This window comes from Rhea americana, unplaced genomic scaffold (assembly GCF_003343005.1).
Source record: "Rhea americana isolate MKP2758 unplaced genomic scaffold, rheAme1 scaffold_299, whole genome shotgun sequence".
Taxonomy (NCBI): Eukaryota; Metazoa; Chordata; class Aves; order Rheiformes; family Rheidae; genus Rhea; species Rhea americana.
This window is the reverse complement of record NW_028186422.1, coordinates 756673-776140: the sequence shown is the minus strand read 5'-3', so window position 1 is coordinate 776140 and position 19468 is coordinate 756673. Positions and strand designations below refer to the sequence as shown.

Below are 19468 nucleotides of genomic sequence, written 5' to 3'. Positions count from 1 at the left end.
AAATTAGCTGAAAAATCTGCTATTGGGCTTATACTTCCTTTTTGGTTGGACTTACATTTCCTTTTGGTTTTGTATATAACAGCCAGACCTACACATATAAGGAGTTCAGAAACGTTTTTCTTCAGTTTTTGATAGTAACTGGACATTAAGACCATTAGAAATCTTCAAAACAAAACAAAACAAAGATCTTTGCATTTTTAGAACAAAAGAAAAGCAATGTCCTTAGTTTCTGAGTGCAACGTGTATGATTAAGATCAAATTTTGCTTCATTTTCATATTTTTTGTAATTTCTTAATCTTAAAAGATCATTTAATTTACCTGCCCAATGACATCTTTGTTTTTTTGTTTTCATTCAGTAAAACCTCTCTAATTCTAAACAAATGTTAATGATTTACTTAACCATTCATGTTTACAAATGTCCAACTTTCTCTGCCAAACTGCGTAAATACAAAAGCAGTAAGCAGTGTGTTTAAAAACATCTGAAAAGAAACAGAAAGAAAAGATAGTTGAATATTTTTCTTTGTTTAAAGTAGAAACTTAATGACAGCTTGTTATAGACAATTTGCACTGGGTTTACATATGTTACTGTAATGTGTTTTAGTTCCATGTAACATCAGAAAATGATGTCATATTACAGGAAAAATGGAAAAAAATGCAAAAGGGAAGACTGTATTATGAGCACAGGCTCACAGGCTTTATGAGCTATCTAAAATAAATTACTATTCACATTTGTACATGGCAAGCAGCAATAGCTGCTAACCCCCCTGCTGTTAAATAGTATGATACTGACAATAGTGAAAGATGACTGATTCCAGAAGAAAATAATATTGGCAATGAAAATTTCTTAGAAATGGGCTCTTGTTCTGGCTGAAAATCTCCAGTGACTTGTAATGATGTTTACAGAGAAATTTAGTCAAAAATTGACAAAAGATATATTGTCCTCTGTCGCACAAGATTTCACTTGTGCTAAGCATGGGGCTCGTAATTTAATATTCCAAGTAAATTTATTGTGGAATGTTTTGCTTCGCAAAGAGTGAGTGAATGTCTATATACAATGGACAGTGTGTATAAACCCTGTATATTTTTACCAGTATCTTACTCGGTCATCCATAACACTCTAGTGCAAAAAATTGTGCATTAATATTTTGCAATATAACAGCTGACTGGGAAATTGGAGAACTGCTCTATGTTTGAAATACACTGTATGTTTAATTTTAACAAGATTTCAATGGTAAAGCATTTGCGGGTGTATGCAACCTCGAGGAAGGTTGTCTTCTCCTTCAAGAGAGCTTTATTTCTTCAGAATATTCCTGTTCTTGGGGATAATCTGTGGTGTTGTCATTTGTCACAGTACTCAAAGGATTTATCCAAGTGCCCAGAAGAATGCATTGAAAGGCATCCAGCCACATACAAATATGAAAGTCTGAGGCATTAAATATGACAAATTGGCATGACTCGGCAGTCTTCCTTAAAGTGTGCCTTGTTTTGAAGCAGATGCAGCCAGGCATTTTAATCCAACTTTAAGATGAAAAAATATTCTTTGTCTGATCCCCAGAAGACTGACACATTTTTACCAGAAAATTTAGCTGCATGTAGGCTGACAGAAGATGTTAAAGATTACAGCAGCAAAGCCAAGAGAAGAAGGGAAACTGGTATATGGCACCAAAGGAATTACTGCTTGTCCATCAGAGGTATGGCTATGAATCAGTCATATTGGGCACTGAAGGCTATACCACTGTACAAACTGTGTTCAGAGTCGTATCAAACCTCACAGCCTTTGCCTCTGTGGGTTTTAAGTTTGTGTCATACATGGGATTTTCAAATGAAGCCTGTCCATTACTGTTTTCATGTCCAGCATACCCATTGTACTGTACTTTTGGTCTTGTTCTGAAAGAAAAAGGACAGAAAAATATCATGAATAACTATTAAAAATAAAAATTCTATAATTATTGCAAGTTTCTATAATGTTTCCATACTAGCTATACTAGTTGCACGACTAAGTCCAACAGCGATATAGGGAGACTCATAAAGGGTGTCACAGGGACATAACTGTGAGAAATCTGTACAGAAATTATTTTTCAGAATACAGAAACAAGTAAAAAAAAATCTTATTGGGCAAACTGATACTACAAAGCATGGAGATAATGTTGGCAAAAATATGTAAATATTTATAGATAAAAATTATTCTATTTTGGATAGCCAGTAAGGATAAACTGTCTCTGAAAAGAAGTCAGTAATGGAAATTGAAAACCTACAAACAATTCTGATCTTGTAAATATGCTCTTTTCTTTATGTTTTATTTTTTAAAAATACCTAAACATGTTTAGAAATCTTAACATAAAGCTTTCCTAAGCTTAAATAATTAAACATATTATAATTTTGTTCAGAAAGGCTGAGATGCTATCTTCATTCCTGTCGCAGCCTCTGTCTGCCAGATAAAAGGGATTGAAACTATGTAAAAGAACTTTAACTTCCCTCGTTCTAATTAGATGATATTAATCTGACATAGACACAGCAGAAACATCCATAAAATTGTCCTTTGAGAACACCTTCAAATTCTCTGATATAAAAGGCTTTTAGGGGCATAACTACTTTCGCATCCTTGTGAAAATTTCATGTTGTTATTCTGATCTTTAAGGTACCTCCAAGAAACTGCCTTCAAAAGCCACAAATTCTGTTCTCCTTCCTTTAGCAGAGAGAATAAAGTTGTCATAGAGTTACTTTAATTGCTGACCAACTCCACTCTTTTAGGGTTTTGAGTTCTCTGCTATGAGAATATTGAATATTGCTTAGTTTCATTGTATGCAGTCAATATTTCGCTTTCAAATGGTCCCCTACATCAATAACCAGTTTGTTAGTTTCTTGAAGATTTCTCAAATATAACAGTGATAATCCCCCTAAAACCTGTGATTTGTTGGAAGAACATAGTCAGAAAATACAGAAGAGGAAAAATAGTCATTGAAAGTTCGAGTTAATGAGAAATATCTCTTTATTCCAGTATCAAATGCATTTAAATTAGATGAAGGTTGGCAGAACTGCAGTGCTGTGCCAACAGTAACATAAACAGTATGATTAGGGCTGCTTTTTTAAAGAACAAATTTTAGCTCTTTTAAATATATATATATATATATTTTACCAAATAGAAAAAAAAATCTTTAGAGCTTGTACCGCACATAACAAACTTCATAGAACATACTGCAAAAAGTACCCCTTAGGTCACAGCACATTTCTGTTGAATTTGACTTAGAGTTTGGTTCCCCTTTCTAAGAGTGAATTGACAGCAATATTCCTTTTATGTTCAATCTCTTTGGTTAATCTGAATGCTATCTGAGAATAAAGATCTGTATGCATCAGAAAGTCTTCCAATAACATGTTCTTGGACAGTGTTCATAGCTCTTCTTGAATAGTTTTTTTAGCAAAAGACTATATCATATTTCAGGATATATTCCATTGTAACTGGAGTTCGCAAGTTCAAGCCCCATTGCAATTTCTTCTTCCAGAACCATCTAATGTTAAAGTAGGTGGACAGCTAAGTTAAGAAACTACACCATAGGCTAATGGTGGACTTCAATTTGTCTATAAGATTTGTTACAATTATAAAATGCTCTTGGCATCATGATGGTAGAACAAAGGTTTAAGAGCATGTTACTAAAATCTCTGTTTCTTTTAAATGCCACTTTGCAAACTGCAAACAACCCAGGGAGATCAGAGAGTACTGTAGCTCAAAAAAAAAAAAAAAAAAACCTACCTCATGAAAGCTCCAGCCAAACACCACTTAGAATGAACAAATTTTTTAAACATACAGATGTCAGCTTTGTCAGTTTATAAATCAAATTTCAAACAAGATGATTGAATTTATTCTGACACTATTTACTAACATATGTAAGTTTCATAAGAACTGAAGTGACACCAGTTCTCAAAGTAGTATCCACTAGCTTACTCAGCATGTACTTTAAGTAGTGTCATTACGCACTATTCCTCCAGTGGATTTATGGATTTTTCAGCTTGTATAATTAATACTCATAAGCACTTTGAAAGAAGTAGCATATATTCAATTTAATAAAGCACTAAAATGAAAGCATAAAATATGTGACCTGAGATTTCTATCTGATTCAGCCTAACAAACCAAAAAGGCTTACAGGTCTTTGCTCCTTAACATAGAGACTCATTTTTTTAATTGTTCATTATTAAGAACAGCTCTGTAATGAACCCCATTGTGGGAGTACTTGAAAATATTTGTCTTTTTAAAGTAAAGATACTCTAGAAGGCTTTTGCATTGTGTTCTCTAGTTATTTAAACCTATCAAATTAAAACAAAAAGCTTATTAAGTTACTGAACAATAACATTTACAATACCTGTGTTTGTAGAGGTAAAATGCAAACCCTGATAATATTAGAGCAAAGAATGGTACCAGGATGGCAGCTGCAACAGAACTGCTGTTTGTGCCATAATAGTGATTTGAAAGGTCTGTGTCTGCACTTAAAGGACCTGAAATGGAAAGAAAAGGACACAAGTAAAATTTCCAGGTTTCTACCTTACAATTCTCTTTTTATTCAAGGAAGGAAGAAATAAATGTTGTCTTGATAAATATCACTCTATTTGAAAACATGAAATTTATAACATGCAGTACGACAGTATAAATCTTGTTAATACCACCTAATAGTGTATCTTAATAATTATCAAAATGATTAAAATGGTGCTCAGAAAGTCAAATAATCCTTGTGTCACCTAAATGTCATCATTATGAACTATGACTTTCAGGAGTCATCAATTTAAGAAAAGCAAGCCATACGCTTTACACGAAAGATGAGTAATATTGCAAAAAGTGTTCTACAGCTACAGCCTAAATATTCAACTTAGAAACAATAAGCAATGACTGAATACATCAAACATGGAAATGGAAGGGAGAACTGAGGCAACAGTAATAAGACACATTGGTTCTGCCAGGCTCAGTAGCACTCGCAAGACTCTGCATCTGTGTGCATGTCCAGGCTGCTTTACAATCCCCTTTGAAGAGTGAGGACATGAACATGCTTTATAACCTGCCTTTGGCAGCCGTATAGCACTCTAATAAAACTCAGATGCACCGAATGCCAAGGCTGTCGCCTGTGGCATGCTCTAGTCAGGTCTCTGCTGTGGACAAGTAAGTAACCAGGACCATAAGGCAATCTGCAGAAACCTCTTTTCCATCCATCTAAATAGAGTTGGGTTAGACTGGTTAGATAGCTGCCCAACTTGACAATTCAAACAGTGAAGGAAGAAAATTAATTTTACAGCAAAAACAGTAGAGTAATCAAGTATGTTTTATTTTTGAGAGCCAACTTCATATTGTCAGATCCAACTCAGCTTCTCGGAAGAGTAAGCTTAAGCTATATATATTTCCTATCTGAGAAGCAGAAAAAAATAGAGTGAGGATAACGCTGTGACAGAGATCGGCACTGGCTATTTTGGGGTATTTTTGATGGTGCTAGTAGGATATAACAAGAGAGAATGGTGATTACTGCTCAGAAATGGTGCAATGCACCAGTGCACCCTGTCCCAAACACACTAATTCCCTCATTGATGGCAGCAGCATCAATCACTCTTTTTAAGACTCTGGCACAGACGAATAACGTAGCAGAGAGACAGCCATTGCGCTGGTTCCAGCAGTCTCCTGAACTACCTAAATAAGGCACAAACCTAGGAAAGAAAGCAAACATAAAATTTCTACGATTTCTTGTAGTTCAAATCAATGGGAAGAGGAATTAGATATTTTAAAAACTTAGATGTTTCAACTGATCACATTCTAATATCCTTTGTGCAATCCTGCAATTCATTTTACAAAATATATGAAGTCTAGGGATTAACTAACTTCCCTCTAAAATCTTGACAGTCCCTGGGTAATTTCAGAATCAGCAAATTTAATCAGTAAACATGGCAAAATATTACACTTAAGTGTTTTTCACTGCTTTAATCTCCCATCGTGTTTCAGCCATCTATACACTTTTCCGAAGAAATGAGGGCAAACTTTCTCAGGTTAGCAAACATACTAGTGTGGTAGATTGGATCATGTTATGAGCTCTGTTGCACTGCTGTGGAATATCTTAATTAACATTGAAGTGTTTTACAGTAGACCAGCGTCTTACAGAAATCTTTGAACATATTACAATATTTACCTTAGAACTCACACTGTGGAAGAAGTGCTGGTATATTTTTATATATTTGAATCATACTTTGAATGTGCTAGGCATTTTCAGAGTGATCTGATTAAAGATATTCAGAGAAAATCAAGTTGTCACCAAAGTTAAGAAAAGAATTTAAACGTTCCTTTGAACTTTTTATGAATTAGAAGAAGTTGTAAGAATCTTTAATACTGTATGCAGTTATCACCGCATTTATACTTTACTATTGCCTCAGCTGTTTGTCCAATTATTTGGAATAAATAAAGTACGTAATACTGATCAAACTAATTCTGATCAGCTCGTATCAGCAAAAAAAAAAAAAAAAAAAACGGAATTAATTTTCTCACCTTTATTTATGATTCTAACCAAGTACTGAATCACAAAGAAATATATATCATCAGTGAACTCTCAGTTTCTGTTCTCAGAGCTATTATTATGTTTATTTGGCAGAACAGGTTAAATAATTTGTTTTGCAACTTGGGCCCATTAATTAGGTTCAAATACAATTCTTTTGGCAGATCAATAACAAGAGATTTCTTTGCCCTTTGGGTTCTTCTCTAAGGCGACAAGCAAACAGGACTGTTTCTAAAAGAGGATAAATAGTAACTTAGAAATATACATATGTATTTTCTGTTTTCATGTCATAAAGTTCCAGGATGAGCGTATATAGCCTGGTCTTTGTTTAGCATTGTGTGATAGGTAATACTTCTTCAAACAGATTCACAGATCACTTAACCAGGTATTTCCTAGTAAATTTGATTCTCTAATGTGTGCTTGCAGAGGAAGAAGTTCACATTACCTTACATATGCAACAGTTTATGTATACTTTTGGCTTAGTGTAAAAGGGCTAAATTATTTAACTTCTCGTAGAAACTGAATGATGCAGAGTCTTCAGCTGTAGAACAGAGTAGATCACTGCCTCAGCTGAATATTCACTGAAGAATAGATTTAAAAACCAAAACAAACTAGCCTAGAAACTGAGAGGGCGTGTACAAATATTAAGACCTATGCTGGCTGGAAATTTGATTTCTCTCTTTCCTCTTAGCTTAGAGAACAAGCAACCTATAAACCACGCATGTCTACCTAATGAATAATCACATAAAGAATCCAAGTAAAATGCTTGTATCCAAGTAAAGATGCTGCTAAAAGTCACAGCATCTGTGTTTGTAGCGAGTTCACTTCTGCGATGTCAAAAATTAATAAAATAAGCTCTAAATCTACGAATGTATGTTTAACAAAGACACTTCAGCTCCTGTTACTAGCCTTGGGAATGCACAAACTGAGCTCACACTAGAACTCTCAGAAGTGATACAGATGCTTTCCACTAAAAGTAGAGAGACACCAGCCTAACTCTCCTTCTGCTTGTGTTGCATTAACCACGACGTGATACTGTTTTAGTGCGAAAACTGACGGATCTAAATTTTGCTTAGGTAGGTGAAAGAACCACGTATATCTAATCTTTCTTGCTTAAGAAAAACAAAAACAAAAACAAAACAAACAAAAAAACCCATTCAAACAAACAAACCAAACCCACACCAATTTGAGACAGCAAAGGCTGCTTAACAAGACCTATTCCTAAACAAATCTTGATGTTCTGCTTTTACAGTGTGGTTGCTAAATTCAGAGGAAAAAGGCAGCTCAGATATTATGGTGATAAGGATTACTCAAAAGTACAAGCAGACAGATAATCTGTCCCACATAAGAATTTACTTTGAATATTAAAACAGTATTGGACTTCAGTAATTGGTAGTTCTTAAGCTGAGACTCTTAAGAGTAAGATCGTTTTCCTTGTGATTAAACACACCGAGCACTTAGAGAAGTGGCCAATATGAGCAAATTCACAGGGTAACTGTGCCCACAGCATTTTAGAGCAAAGAAATACAAAGGAGACCTAGTAGAGTTTTAAAGGACATTTGGTACAATATCAGTGCAGGTAATGGAAATTAGGATATTTATAAAATATAAATACACTCTGGCACATTGTCTAGGCTGCTTCTCTCCACTATCCTAGTGCTTTGCTGATGTATATATTGTGCTTAGATCACACTGCAATAGTCACAGGATCAGGAAATTATGACATCAACAGTTGACATTTGCTGAAGCAGTTTTATGAGTAAAATAATTAGTTTTTCACCAGCTGCTAGATCACTGTAGTCCGTAGCCCTCACATTCATTACATATTTTTGACAGCTAAGTAGAATTCTAAATGCCTAGACATTCTTAAAAGAACCCCCACCAGAAACAAGCAAATACGCTACAAATTACACCATTAAAATCAGCGTTGATTCTGTCCTTATAATTTCCTCTATGATTCTGATTGCAATTTATACAGTTGAGCAGAAAATGGGTCGGCATTATGTGACATGCCTATTACTTTCAAAAAGACTTTCACAGCAAAACACTTGTAAATGGAATTCTCTCTAACAGCATCCTGTATTCATCTTATTAGGTTGCTATACTATAAAACATGAGATAGTAACATGGCAGAGCTAAATTAAGGGTGTGCATTGTATATTTCAAATATGCTTATTTCACTAGGTGTATTGTATTAGTAATGCCATGAAACACTCATATTTATTTCAGCTAGAAACCTGCAGGAGTTATTTGTTGACTTCACCATTGCAAGAGCCAAAAAAAAAAAAAAAAAAAAAAAAAAAAAAAAAAGATGAAACATATGAAATTCCTGTAAATACATTTTACCTTGTCTTTGGAGCATAAATTTTCCAAAGTCTTTTCCATGTATATCACCTTGATAGGTGAAAACACCTCTGTCAAGCCCTGACGACACCTAAATATGTGGAAACAAACACAAAAAAAGTCTAGAACAAATAAATAAAAAAATCTTAGCCTTTTTTTTTATCTGACTTAGAACATATATAAGGAGTCCAGATATATTTTTTCAGTTTTATTTTCTAAAGCGTAAGTAAACACTCTAGGCCTACAGAACCATTTTAACAATGTTTCAAAGTAACACCTTGAAAAACTTATCTTACACATTTTGCTGGTTCTTAAAGTTTGTCAGATGACATACATAATTGAATTATTATATTCGTTTAGACATCCACTATATTGTCAGACCTTTAAACTATTTTTCCATAGAAAGAATCATAAGGCACAAAAGAATACTGCAAAGAATGAAATAACTCCCTTTTCTACACTGATATCTAGATTGATGCACTGCACATCTATAATATATAAAGTTGGTTGGATAGAGCTATATAGGCAATCATAGATTTCTTTAAGCTTTAAATTGAGTAAACTTTATCAACAGAAGTCTGATTACTTACATAACCATCTAGGGCCCAGTTGTCATTTTCAAACTTGCTTACAAAAATATCACTAGGTCCTTTAATCTGAAAAACTTTCAAGAGTAAATGGGCTTCTTCTTTCTTGTAAACACCTATTAATTTAAAGGAAGTAACATATACCTTTTAAACATTTTTTTAACCAGTTTATTCTAATGTCCTTTCAGAGCCCAAGTATATTGCTTTAGAATTATAATCAAAATATATTGTGGAAAACACTCGGCACTAAAAGAATGTTATAAGCTGAATAAAGCAATATTTTATAACTCCATAATAATAGGATTTTATTTTACTGATCTTTTGCCCACATCATATTTGATAACAGAATGCAAAGATTTTTTCTATGGAGTTTAATGTTATATGCAAATGGGCAAAAATATTTGTCTTTTCATGCAGTATTTGTATAAATGAATACAGACAGAATTCTCTGCCTGCTACAACGAGACCGCCAATTTGAATTGCAGAAATATGTCTTTTATTCACAACAGTATACTGCTATCGTAAATATCAATGGTAATATGGAAGAAAGTTTGCTACTTGGCAGATGGCTACCGAAATTCTCTCCGTACTCCTGACTTTAAAAGGTTATGAAAGCCGATAATGATCATTTCAAATATAACTATGATCAGAGTGTAAGATTAGAACACTACATTCAGTTTTCTGGCAAGAAATATACAATGTTGATTAAAAGGTATGCATATTTTACAGTCTTCTTTAATTTTCTGTGTCTATTTTCTGTCATGCCATTATTAAGACCTTATTCCTTAAAATAGATGTTAACCACTATTGAATAATGGAGTTTTTCCAACATTACAGCTCTTAAAATGCTGTACACACTTTGCCTGTCAATTGTAAACTACCTGTGAGTTCGATATATCAATACTACTTAACAGTATGAGATTAAAAATTACACCTGCATATTTATTTGAAATGTAAAGGAAAAAATAGGTGGGTAACCACATATAAACTGACTGAAATGTGGGCAGTCCATTACATTTAGAAACACTTTTGGAAAAAATGCTGAAAAGATTTTTAATTAAAACATAAGGTTTTGGTTTCATTTTGTGTTCAGTAGTACATACAACAAAATTGAAGAGGTGAAAAAATGAAAAGGAGAGCTTTTCTAATATTTATTACCAAACCTACCTGATAGTTTGATTTGTATGTTGGATGCTTCAAGGAATGTGGCATTCACTTTGCTGCTTGTAGTATTGAACCAATCAACAGTTAGAGTAGCAGGCTGTCTTTTTCCTAAATATTCGTAAAACCCTTTCCACAGTGAATTTATAAAAAATACATCTGAAGGAACTAAACAAAAGTAGGCAAAGAAGGAAAGCGTAAATAAAGCAGTAAATTACAACACAATAACAATCTTTCATATCCAGGTTCTTCAGTTTCTCTGTTGCAGCTTCAATCTACTGTTTTAAATACATTTGGTAGTAAACATTTTACAGCACTAAAGGAAATATATATATAACAAACTTTCCACCCAATTTCCTATATTGCACTCATCTATACTTCATTATAACATCACACTGCATGTATATGTCAGTGAATGTCCCGAACATTCACTGAAATGGTGGACTTTACTTCCAAAGCCCCCAGGTCTTAGAGTATGATGGAAAAAAGGTATTTCTTAGGTATTCCTTGAAGGAGGTGATAGGTAGTCTCCCTTGTTTCATAAATCTATTAATGTAACACTGTATGTAATATATAACCACTGTCATCAAACTCCAAAGGGAATTTAGCACAAGTTATTTATTAATCTTTTTAAGGATTTTTTTTCACGAGAAACTACTGCACCTGTGAACGGTGGAGGTGTCTGAGCAGAGTATATTTTTGATTTAGAATAAGGATCTTTTGCTGAAACAGCAGTTTCACTTTAAATAGTATGAAGTATAAAGCCTATAAAATAAGGCATGAATTATTGGTAGAAATGTATGTGTTTTAGTCATTTTCTTGATGTTACTGGGATGCTTTCTCTATTCATAAAAATATATATATTTATTATATTTAAATGATGCATTTTAAATATTTGGTTAAATTGCCTACAGAATATAGGAAATGTCCCTTATTATTCAACAGTTTCTGCAATATCTGTACATTAATTAGAAAATTAGAGGAAAAAAATATTATGCTAATAGATGTTCACTTTATGTTACCTACATTTGCTGGGTCCTACATATTTCTTGAACTTTCATTTCCCCCCCTTATACATGAGGGTTAACTACTGGCCAAGAGGGATGAATCCTCCTCCTGGCTAGACAGTACCCAGTGGTTCCTGTCAGCTTCTGACAAGCGAAAATAGACATTTTTCCATGTAGCGCTAAGTTTTTCTAGCAAGATAATTTGAAAAATGCTTTAACAATCAAAATAAAATTTTATGAAAAGAACTGTTGAACCAATCACATGGTATCTTGGCAAAATGACATAGAAAAGTAGTATTTCATACTTTTATAAACTCTAAAAATTAATGACTTTTTTGTATTTACAAATGCCTTTGAGTACTTGTAAAGATGGCTATCTATACTGAATTTATTCTATATTAAATTTCAGTTGTGATGTCACTGTCTTTCAGACCTCTAGTAGTAAGTCTAGGTTGCCTGGTGTAAAGCCCCAGCCCTGCACAGAGTTTTGCTGTGGGAAGGAAGCACTTGCGATTCTGTGGCGCTATGAGTACGTCAGTAGTTCTCAAAGTCACACAGCAGGTGTGCACTCATTTGGATGCCAGTGCAGGACTGACATCTGCGGTAGTACAATCAATGGACTAAAGAAATTTTCAAATCATGTGGCACCGAGTGTGAACATTTGCTTGTGTTTTTTGGTATTTGTCTTCGCTTTTCATTAAACGTGTTTAAATTTATTCCTACCAAGGTGAAAGACCAGTATTACTGACATAAACCTGCTACAGTGCCGGGAGTTACTAAATAAGATTTTTTCTCAAGAAGTGGACATGATACTGCTCTCATCCCTTTCAATATCCAACATTTAGCTTCTCTAACACTTTGACCATCAATCGTAACTCATCACTGTATGTGGAACACTATCATTGGCTTCGTATTTATAGAATTTACATCTGCAGCAGATGAGCCAGATCAGTAGGGGAAGAAAATAGCTTTTCTATTTCCCAATCGTGATTTTGGAGAAGGTTAAAATATAAGCACTGCAGTCCTATGCAGGGTGCTGATGAATCACTGAACAGCTCTAACACAAATTCTCCCAACCCTTGGGATGCCTTTCCCAGACGCTGCAAGCAAATGCAGGAAGAGAAAAGTGAATCGGGTTTTATTACACCAGTGGTGAACTGCTTACACATTGTGGAGAGAATGTTAGAAATGGGAAATCCATTGCTGTTACTTAAAACAGCTCCCTAACTACTTTTGCAAAGACTATTCAAAGCAGTGAGAACCATGGGAACCAAAGTAGTTCTTAAACTTCGTGTACATTGTGAGAATTCATTATTTCCAATTTATACATTACTACAGTATACAGTACTTTAAAAATGATAGTTATTAGTGCTTATATAAACCTTAACTGTGGCAAAAACTACCCACTTAATAAACAATTAAGCACATCATTTTGATTCAGATATCCAAACACATGAAGTCAGCACATAAATCTATTCTGTTACTAAGCTCTAGTTCAGAAATATTAGCTTTATGCCATTTAGAATACACATAGCAGCAAAGAGAATTCTACCAAAACCTAAGAAAATAGGATAAGGAAAATGCTCTAACATAGTTTTCTCTATTTAATAGAATTCACAAGTTTAAAAATTGCAATGATAATGCAGATATGCTTTTAAAACTTTTCCTTAACCTTAAAACTTTTCCTTTTTAATTACTGTCATTTATTAGACAGTTTCACTTCTCTGCTTACCATCATAGACATGTATAGTCATAATATTTCATTTTTATAATAGATGCCTTTCAAATAGTACCTTTCAAAACTGGTCATAAAAGACATAATACAGTGTGAATTGCTACCAATGCTCTGCATAGTGAATGTATTTGAATACTTGGTCGGTATTTTAATTTGCCATGGAAACTTCAAAAACCGTGTGGTAGCAGATTAATGTGTACTTTAGCTGTGCAGTGAGGTGAAGCCTCTAATAAGTGAAGACTGTTGATTAATTATGATGAATGCACATTATATTCTGCATTAGTATGTGTCTATAAAAGCAATGCATTTGAAAAGAACTCATTTATGGCTTCACCTGACAATCTTACTAACAATCTCACCAAGAAGGTTAATTATCAGCAGAAATCTCTTTTTATCCCAGTATTCTAGAAGGTCCGTCTGTGAACTGCCACGAGTGTTAAGCATTCATCTTATTTTACCTACCGTCTGCAAAAATTTAGAATGTTGATTTGTAAGTTCATTTATTTGGTGAAAACTCTGTAGTTAAATATGTCATTAAAATTAGGCCTTTCTTTTTTTGAAAAAGACTGGATCTAAGAAGATCTATACAAAGGAGTTCTCAAATGTGTTTGCCCACTTTATCACTAGCAGAAGGAAAAGATTAATTCCAAACATGCTCATGAGGAGGCATACAAATCTGGCAGTAGTATTTGCCTGCTACTTGTGGCACACAGTTGGGGAGCCCCAGCTGAGAGCACCTTGAGAACTTCTTTGAAATGAAGGCCAGCCAAACTTCTAAAATTGATTTTTCTTTTTTATGTTATAGACTACATTCATCATAAGGCTCTCTGTTATAGCAATCTCTCTGATATAAAACTACTTCAACTCTGCTTCTTGCCTACACATGCTTTACTATTTTGGCTTGATATTTCTTTTTGTGTGATTTACAAAATTGATACTGTAGAAATTACTATATACGGATGCTCTTTGGGAAAGCATTTCAGAGAGTAGATTTTACATGTTACCTGTCATTATGAATATCCTAAACATTTATATTTCTTTGAAATGAGTAATGAAATACTAAAGTATTGGAAATAGTTTTATCATCCATAACAATCTTGGATGTAAATCATTTTAATTTATTTAGTTCTAAAACTCTTGTATACAAACCTGGAGTTTTAGTTATTGTTTCATTAACTTCTCTCACTCCTTTACCTACAAGTAAAAAGACAAATTATCATTTTCATGAACATATTTATTGTTGTTTTTTTTTTAATAGAATGCTAAAAAAATGCCTGATTGATGCAATTATCCCTTATCCAATAGAGCTATATTTAAAACAGAAATAACTGGTCTTGAATACTTTACATGTTCAAACCTAAATATTTACACAAAAAACATCAGAAAATAATTTAGAAAATAATTTAGGAAAACAACATTTTTACTACAGAAAGTGGTTTGGCTAGCTAGATTTTTCATACACTTAAGTCTAAAAATGTTTATATCAGTCCCAGAGCTATAAAAGAGAGCCTTATAGAGGGGACAAATACTATGTTTAATTATGCATAATATTATATTAAAGATAATAAAACAGTTACTAAAGATTGATATATTTGTGACACAAACCAACAAAAGCCAGATAGCTGAGTTATGATGACATATACTTCTGGCATAATCAGTAGAGTTATGTTCATTGATCCCAGCTCAAATTTGGCCACGTACTGCTAGTCACTTTAAAAATACTAATGCCTAGTGGTAAGATGTTCACATGCTTTTTTCTTTATGAGTAGAAATTCACTGATTACACTGATTATACTAATCAAATGCTTTTTAAAAAAAAAAGCACAAAAAGGGGGAGCACAAGAAGAATTCTATCTAAAGATTTTAAGCCAATAAACAAGAATTTACTCTTGTTTGGTTGTATGAAAGCTGGAGGAATTTATTTCTGCATTTTATCTTAAAAAAAAAGAACAAAAACACATAAAAGGCAATTTATCTCAATTAATTAATTATATATTACCCATGAAAAATCGCCCTTTGGGGAACTAGCACAAGATAAAGCTCTAGCTCTAGATGATACTTCTTGTCAATGTTGAAACAAAGTAGCCTACCCATTATTTTAAGAAAAATGAAAAACTGTTCATATCTCAAATGGATCTAGAGTTCTTTGGTATATTAGAATTAAACATTATGTTGCAAGTGTCTTACCTACAACATCTGACTGTTTTTCCCTTACTTATGTTTTAAATACTAACTTTTAAAATTTTGGGGATATGGGAACTTATAGGCATATTTATTCACATGTATGGGCTGATTTATCTTTCCTAACTATATACTCAGAGTTACTCTAGCAAAATTATAAGAAATTACATGGGTGTAAAGGAAAGTGGAATTTCATACAAAGATTTATTTTATTTTTTTGAGGGTTTTATTCATTTTTATTTGGAAATAAATTTCTCTCAGACAAAAAGCATGCAATGTACTAAGCATACCTGAATGAATCTAAAAATTTGCCTCCCCAAAAATAACTTTTTATCCTTGTTCCTAATAAAAAATGATACATTAAACATTAAGCACATCCAAATACTCTGAAACTGTGCCAAAAAGGTAAGGAAAATTTAGTTAAAAGGAACACTTCATATAATTTAGTTTTTCTTTGGTGTTGTTACTCACTCATACCCACATATTTTCTTCAGTGAGTTCCAAATACTATGTTCATTTTGATGTTTTTACTGTTTCTTTCAAAAAGTAAAAGCTACTGTGCCCTATGCATTTTTAAATAATAATTGGGCAAATTCAATCTTATTTTACAGAATAAAAAGGTAAGGGAAAAATGAAATCCAACCATGTAGGGCATAACATATCACATGAGCAATGACTTACTTTTACAAATAGGTGATTTTCCTGTCCATTTCATGTCTGGTTTACAAGTCCGATGCTCTGATCCACCAGCAAGAAAAAATCCTGGCTGACAGGTATACACCAAAGTATATCCTAAAGTAGGAAGATCTATTGCTTTCACATCGACATGTGCTGGAGTTTCTGGCTGCCTGCAAGCATGAGCTGCAAATGGTTTTTTTTTTTTTTAGAGTTAAATAGTGATGGCAGTTTTTCCACAGGATTAGTACATGTTATTTAAAATAAATGCATACCAACCCATCCCTTTTCATTAGATAAATTTTGTATAACTTGTAGAAGTAGCTTGCATTCATAAGAAGCAGTTACACTCTTAAGTGTATGGTTTTATTATCATGGGAAGATGGAAATGATACTGTCATGTATTTTTGAACAATATATTGAAATTAAATCAAAATAGCATGGCAAAAAAGAGTTAAAATGAAGGGAAGTCAAGGCTCATGCCATTGTATTTCCTGCAATGATTGGCCCTGTGAATTATCGTACTGTCACAGCTTCAAGCATCACTTCCATTCAAAGTTTTAAATAACCTTAAAAATTACAGAATGGTTACAGTGCTAAATAAATCAATTATAAATTTCAAATGAAATTTAAATTCCATAGGAAGAGTTTGTCACAGTACATTGATTATAACAGATATTTTGTTCAATGTGCTTCCGTCTTTGTGCTCCATGATATTCATTTATAACAACTCAAAGTTAATTTGAAATAGGATAAGAATCTAAGGTCACTCTAATGGATTATATCCATCTTAGATCAGTGTATTTTAATACAGTGGTTATTTGATGTTCTCCAACTAATACATAGATTTAAATACACTAATCACTTATATAACCATATAGAGGCCAGAAAAGCAGAATTTCTGTGAGTTCTAGTTTGGCTTACAAAATACCAGCCAAAAAAGTATCTCAAGGCATACTGAAGGACACTCTCTTTTCTCTATTAACCCGATATATACAGAGAGAAACTAGACTAACTTCAAGCAAGTAATGCAGTGGGATTCATGAGGACAGACATTTTTTGAGTAAAACTGACAGAATTATTATGATCTCCATGAAAAATAATCATCTAAAAATTATTTCAAAGTAATAATCATAAATATATCTCTGGTCTTAGAAAAGGAAGCAAGGTAAATTGCATACCGTTGTTAAGTTAACTTTTTGCCACGTATTATTTACTACAAGTTTCCATATGCATCGATTTTAACTCTCAAAATTGCACAGCATACAAAAAACAAAATAAGAAAACCAGACTTACGAATACATTCAGACTGTATGCCACTCCAGGTTAAGTTAGCAAGACAAGAACGAGTTGTAGACCCCTGAATATGATAACCTTTCCTGCATCTGAAAAAGACTGTGCTCCCAACCTAGGGACCACAATAGGATGTTAGATGGAATAGGTATCTAGCACATGTAGTCAGATATCAATACGGTCATAAGCTACTGGAGAGATTTTTTTAAAAATAAAAAAGGCTTCTGCTTACAGTTTATAGAACAAAACTTTTATGACAAGAAAAGTTTGAGTAGGTGATCTTTCATAATCTTATTTGAAACTAGTAAGTGAAAAAAGCATTGATAAGGCTGTAAACACAGAACAGAATACATTTCAACTCATTAGTCTGTAAGAGTTACAGAAGCAACCAAATGATAGACTTATCCGTTTGTTGTACACCACTCCACCTGTTCCAATAGGATTTGACCGTAAAATTTATTTTAAATGTTTCTCTTCATATTACATGTCTTTATTAAGACTATTTTTAAGACAAAATAGGAAAAAGAAAAGGCTATAAGGAATAATTGCATCCACAATTAAATTCAATAGAGAAAGTTCTGGGCTACAATTCTTTGCATTGCATTTGTTACTACAAACTACTTAAGTTTTACTTGAAATGTTCAACTTGCAGATTGATGATAAGGAAAGCCTTACTATGGTCAATTATGATATGACACTTCTGTTCTGAGGGGTGAAACACTGGTCTGGAAAAGAAGATGGGTTTTCAGAAGAAAAGGCACAAAGTGAAAAAAAAGTTCCACTGAGAAAAGCATGAAATTTTGATAAAAAAGATGCTGTGATGAAGGAATAACTTTCACAATATAAGAGAAAGAGATTGAATGGAAAGTTTACTAAAATGAAAAAGTGCCTAGAATAGTTAGGATTCTTGAGGATGCAGAGATGACCACAAAGAAATTGATTTCTTTTTGGATAAAACAATTAGGCAATAGATATGATCAGGTAAAATGAAAAAAAAAAAAAAAAAGTAGTAGTAAATATTTTTTGAAATTATTCAATTTATTAAGTAATACATCACATGGAAAAATGCAAATAAGTGTATTGCAAGTGAAGTGTAGTCAATGAATACTAATAAAATATTTTTCAGGGATATAAATACAAATAGTTATATAATGCAAAATTCATGAGAGAACTTCAATAGACATTAAAAAATACCTAATCAGTACAACAGAATAAAAAGAGAAGTGAGGCAAAGGGCAGCATTTTCAAAAGTGACTACCTAAGTTAAATATATACTTAGTTGCTCAAAAAGAGATTATCATGATAGCTGTTCAGCAAATGCAGCCCCAGTTCTACCTGAAGTGGCTTGGGAAATCCACTATTATTTTTCAATGTCAAATTACTGATATGGTTTTATAGGCTTATCCATTTGCTACTATTTTTAAACATTTTCATCTCTGTGTTTTTCCAAGGACACACAGCATGTCTGTAGTAGAGACTAGTACAGAATGTAGCTGATCTTCACTCTCTGTCATCTTGCTTCTTATAAAATTACCAATTATAATATCAGTAAGTAATAATGAGCTGTAAATATTTCTTCATTGATCCAGAAGGCCAAAGAAAAATTAAATGTCTGTGTTGAAGGTACTTCTCCTTTTACAGGAAAAATAAAAAATAAAAGTAATGTACTCTGTGTACAGTCTGGGGAAAAACACTGGAGGCATTTGCAACAGTTAGAGAGCAGTGAAGCACAACAGCCACAAAATGAACCAGGGCAAGACAGAAGTGATGCTGGTAGATAAAAGAAAATCCTTCAAGTTCTCCTTGCCTGCCATCACATCTTTCTGTGATGAGGAAAAACTGTTAAAAGCTGTTTTATAGAAGTTTGGCAAACCAGAAGCCCCACTAGTCACATATGCCGAAAAAAAAATCTACCTCACTAGTAATCAGAGAGAAGTCAACGTCTTGTTGTGCCAGATTGTGATCTGACCG

At 33.2% G+C, this 19468-nt stretch overlaps 1 protein-coding gene across 1 annotated transcript in view; it reads right to left on the bottom strand.

Annotated features, from left to right (window-relative positions):
• Positions 1 to 486: 486 nt before the first annotated feature.
• The window catches only part of CSMD1 (CUB and Sushi multiple domains 1), a 626201-nt gene continuing 607219 nt past the window's right edge, over positions 487 to 19468 (bottom strand). The window contains exons 63-70 of the mRNA XM_085309436.1: positions 17501 to 17612; positions 16211 to 16390; positions 14498 to 14542; positions 10613 to 10774; positions 9449 to 9561; positions 8862 to 8949; positions 4356 to 4488; positions 487 to 1887 (exon numbers count right to left, since the gene is read on the bottom strand). Coding sequence (XP_085165562.1) covers positions 1728 to 1887; positions 4356 to 4488; positions 8862 to 8949; positions 9449 to 9561; positions 10613 to 10774; positions 14498 to 14542; positions 16211 to 16390; positions 17501 to 17612 — 993 coding nt within the window. The 3' untranslated portion in view covers positions 487 to 1727. The remainder of the gene's footprint in view (positions 1888 to 4355; positions 4489 to 8861; positions 8950 to 9448; positions 9562 to 10612; positions 10775 to 14497; positions 14543 to 16210; positions 16391 to 17500; positions 17613 to 19468) is intronic.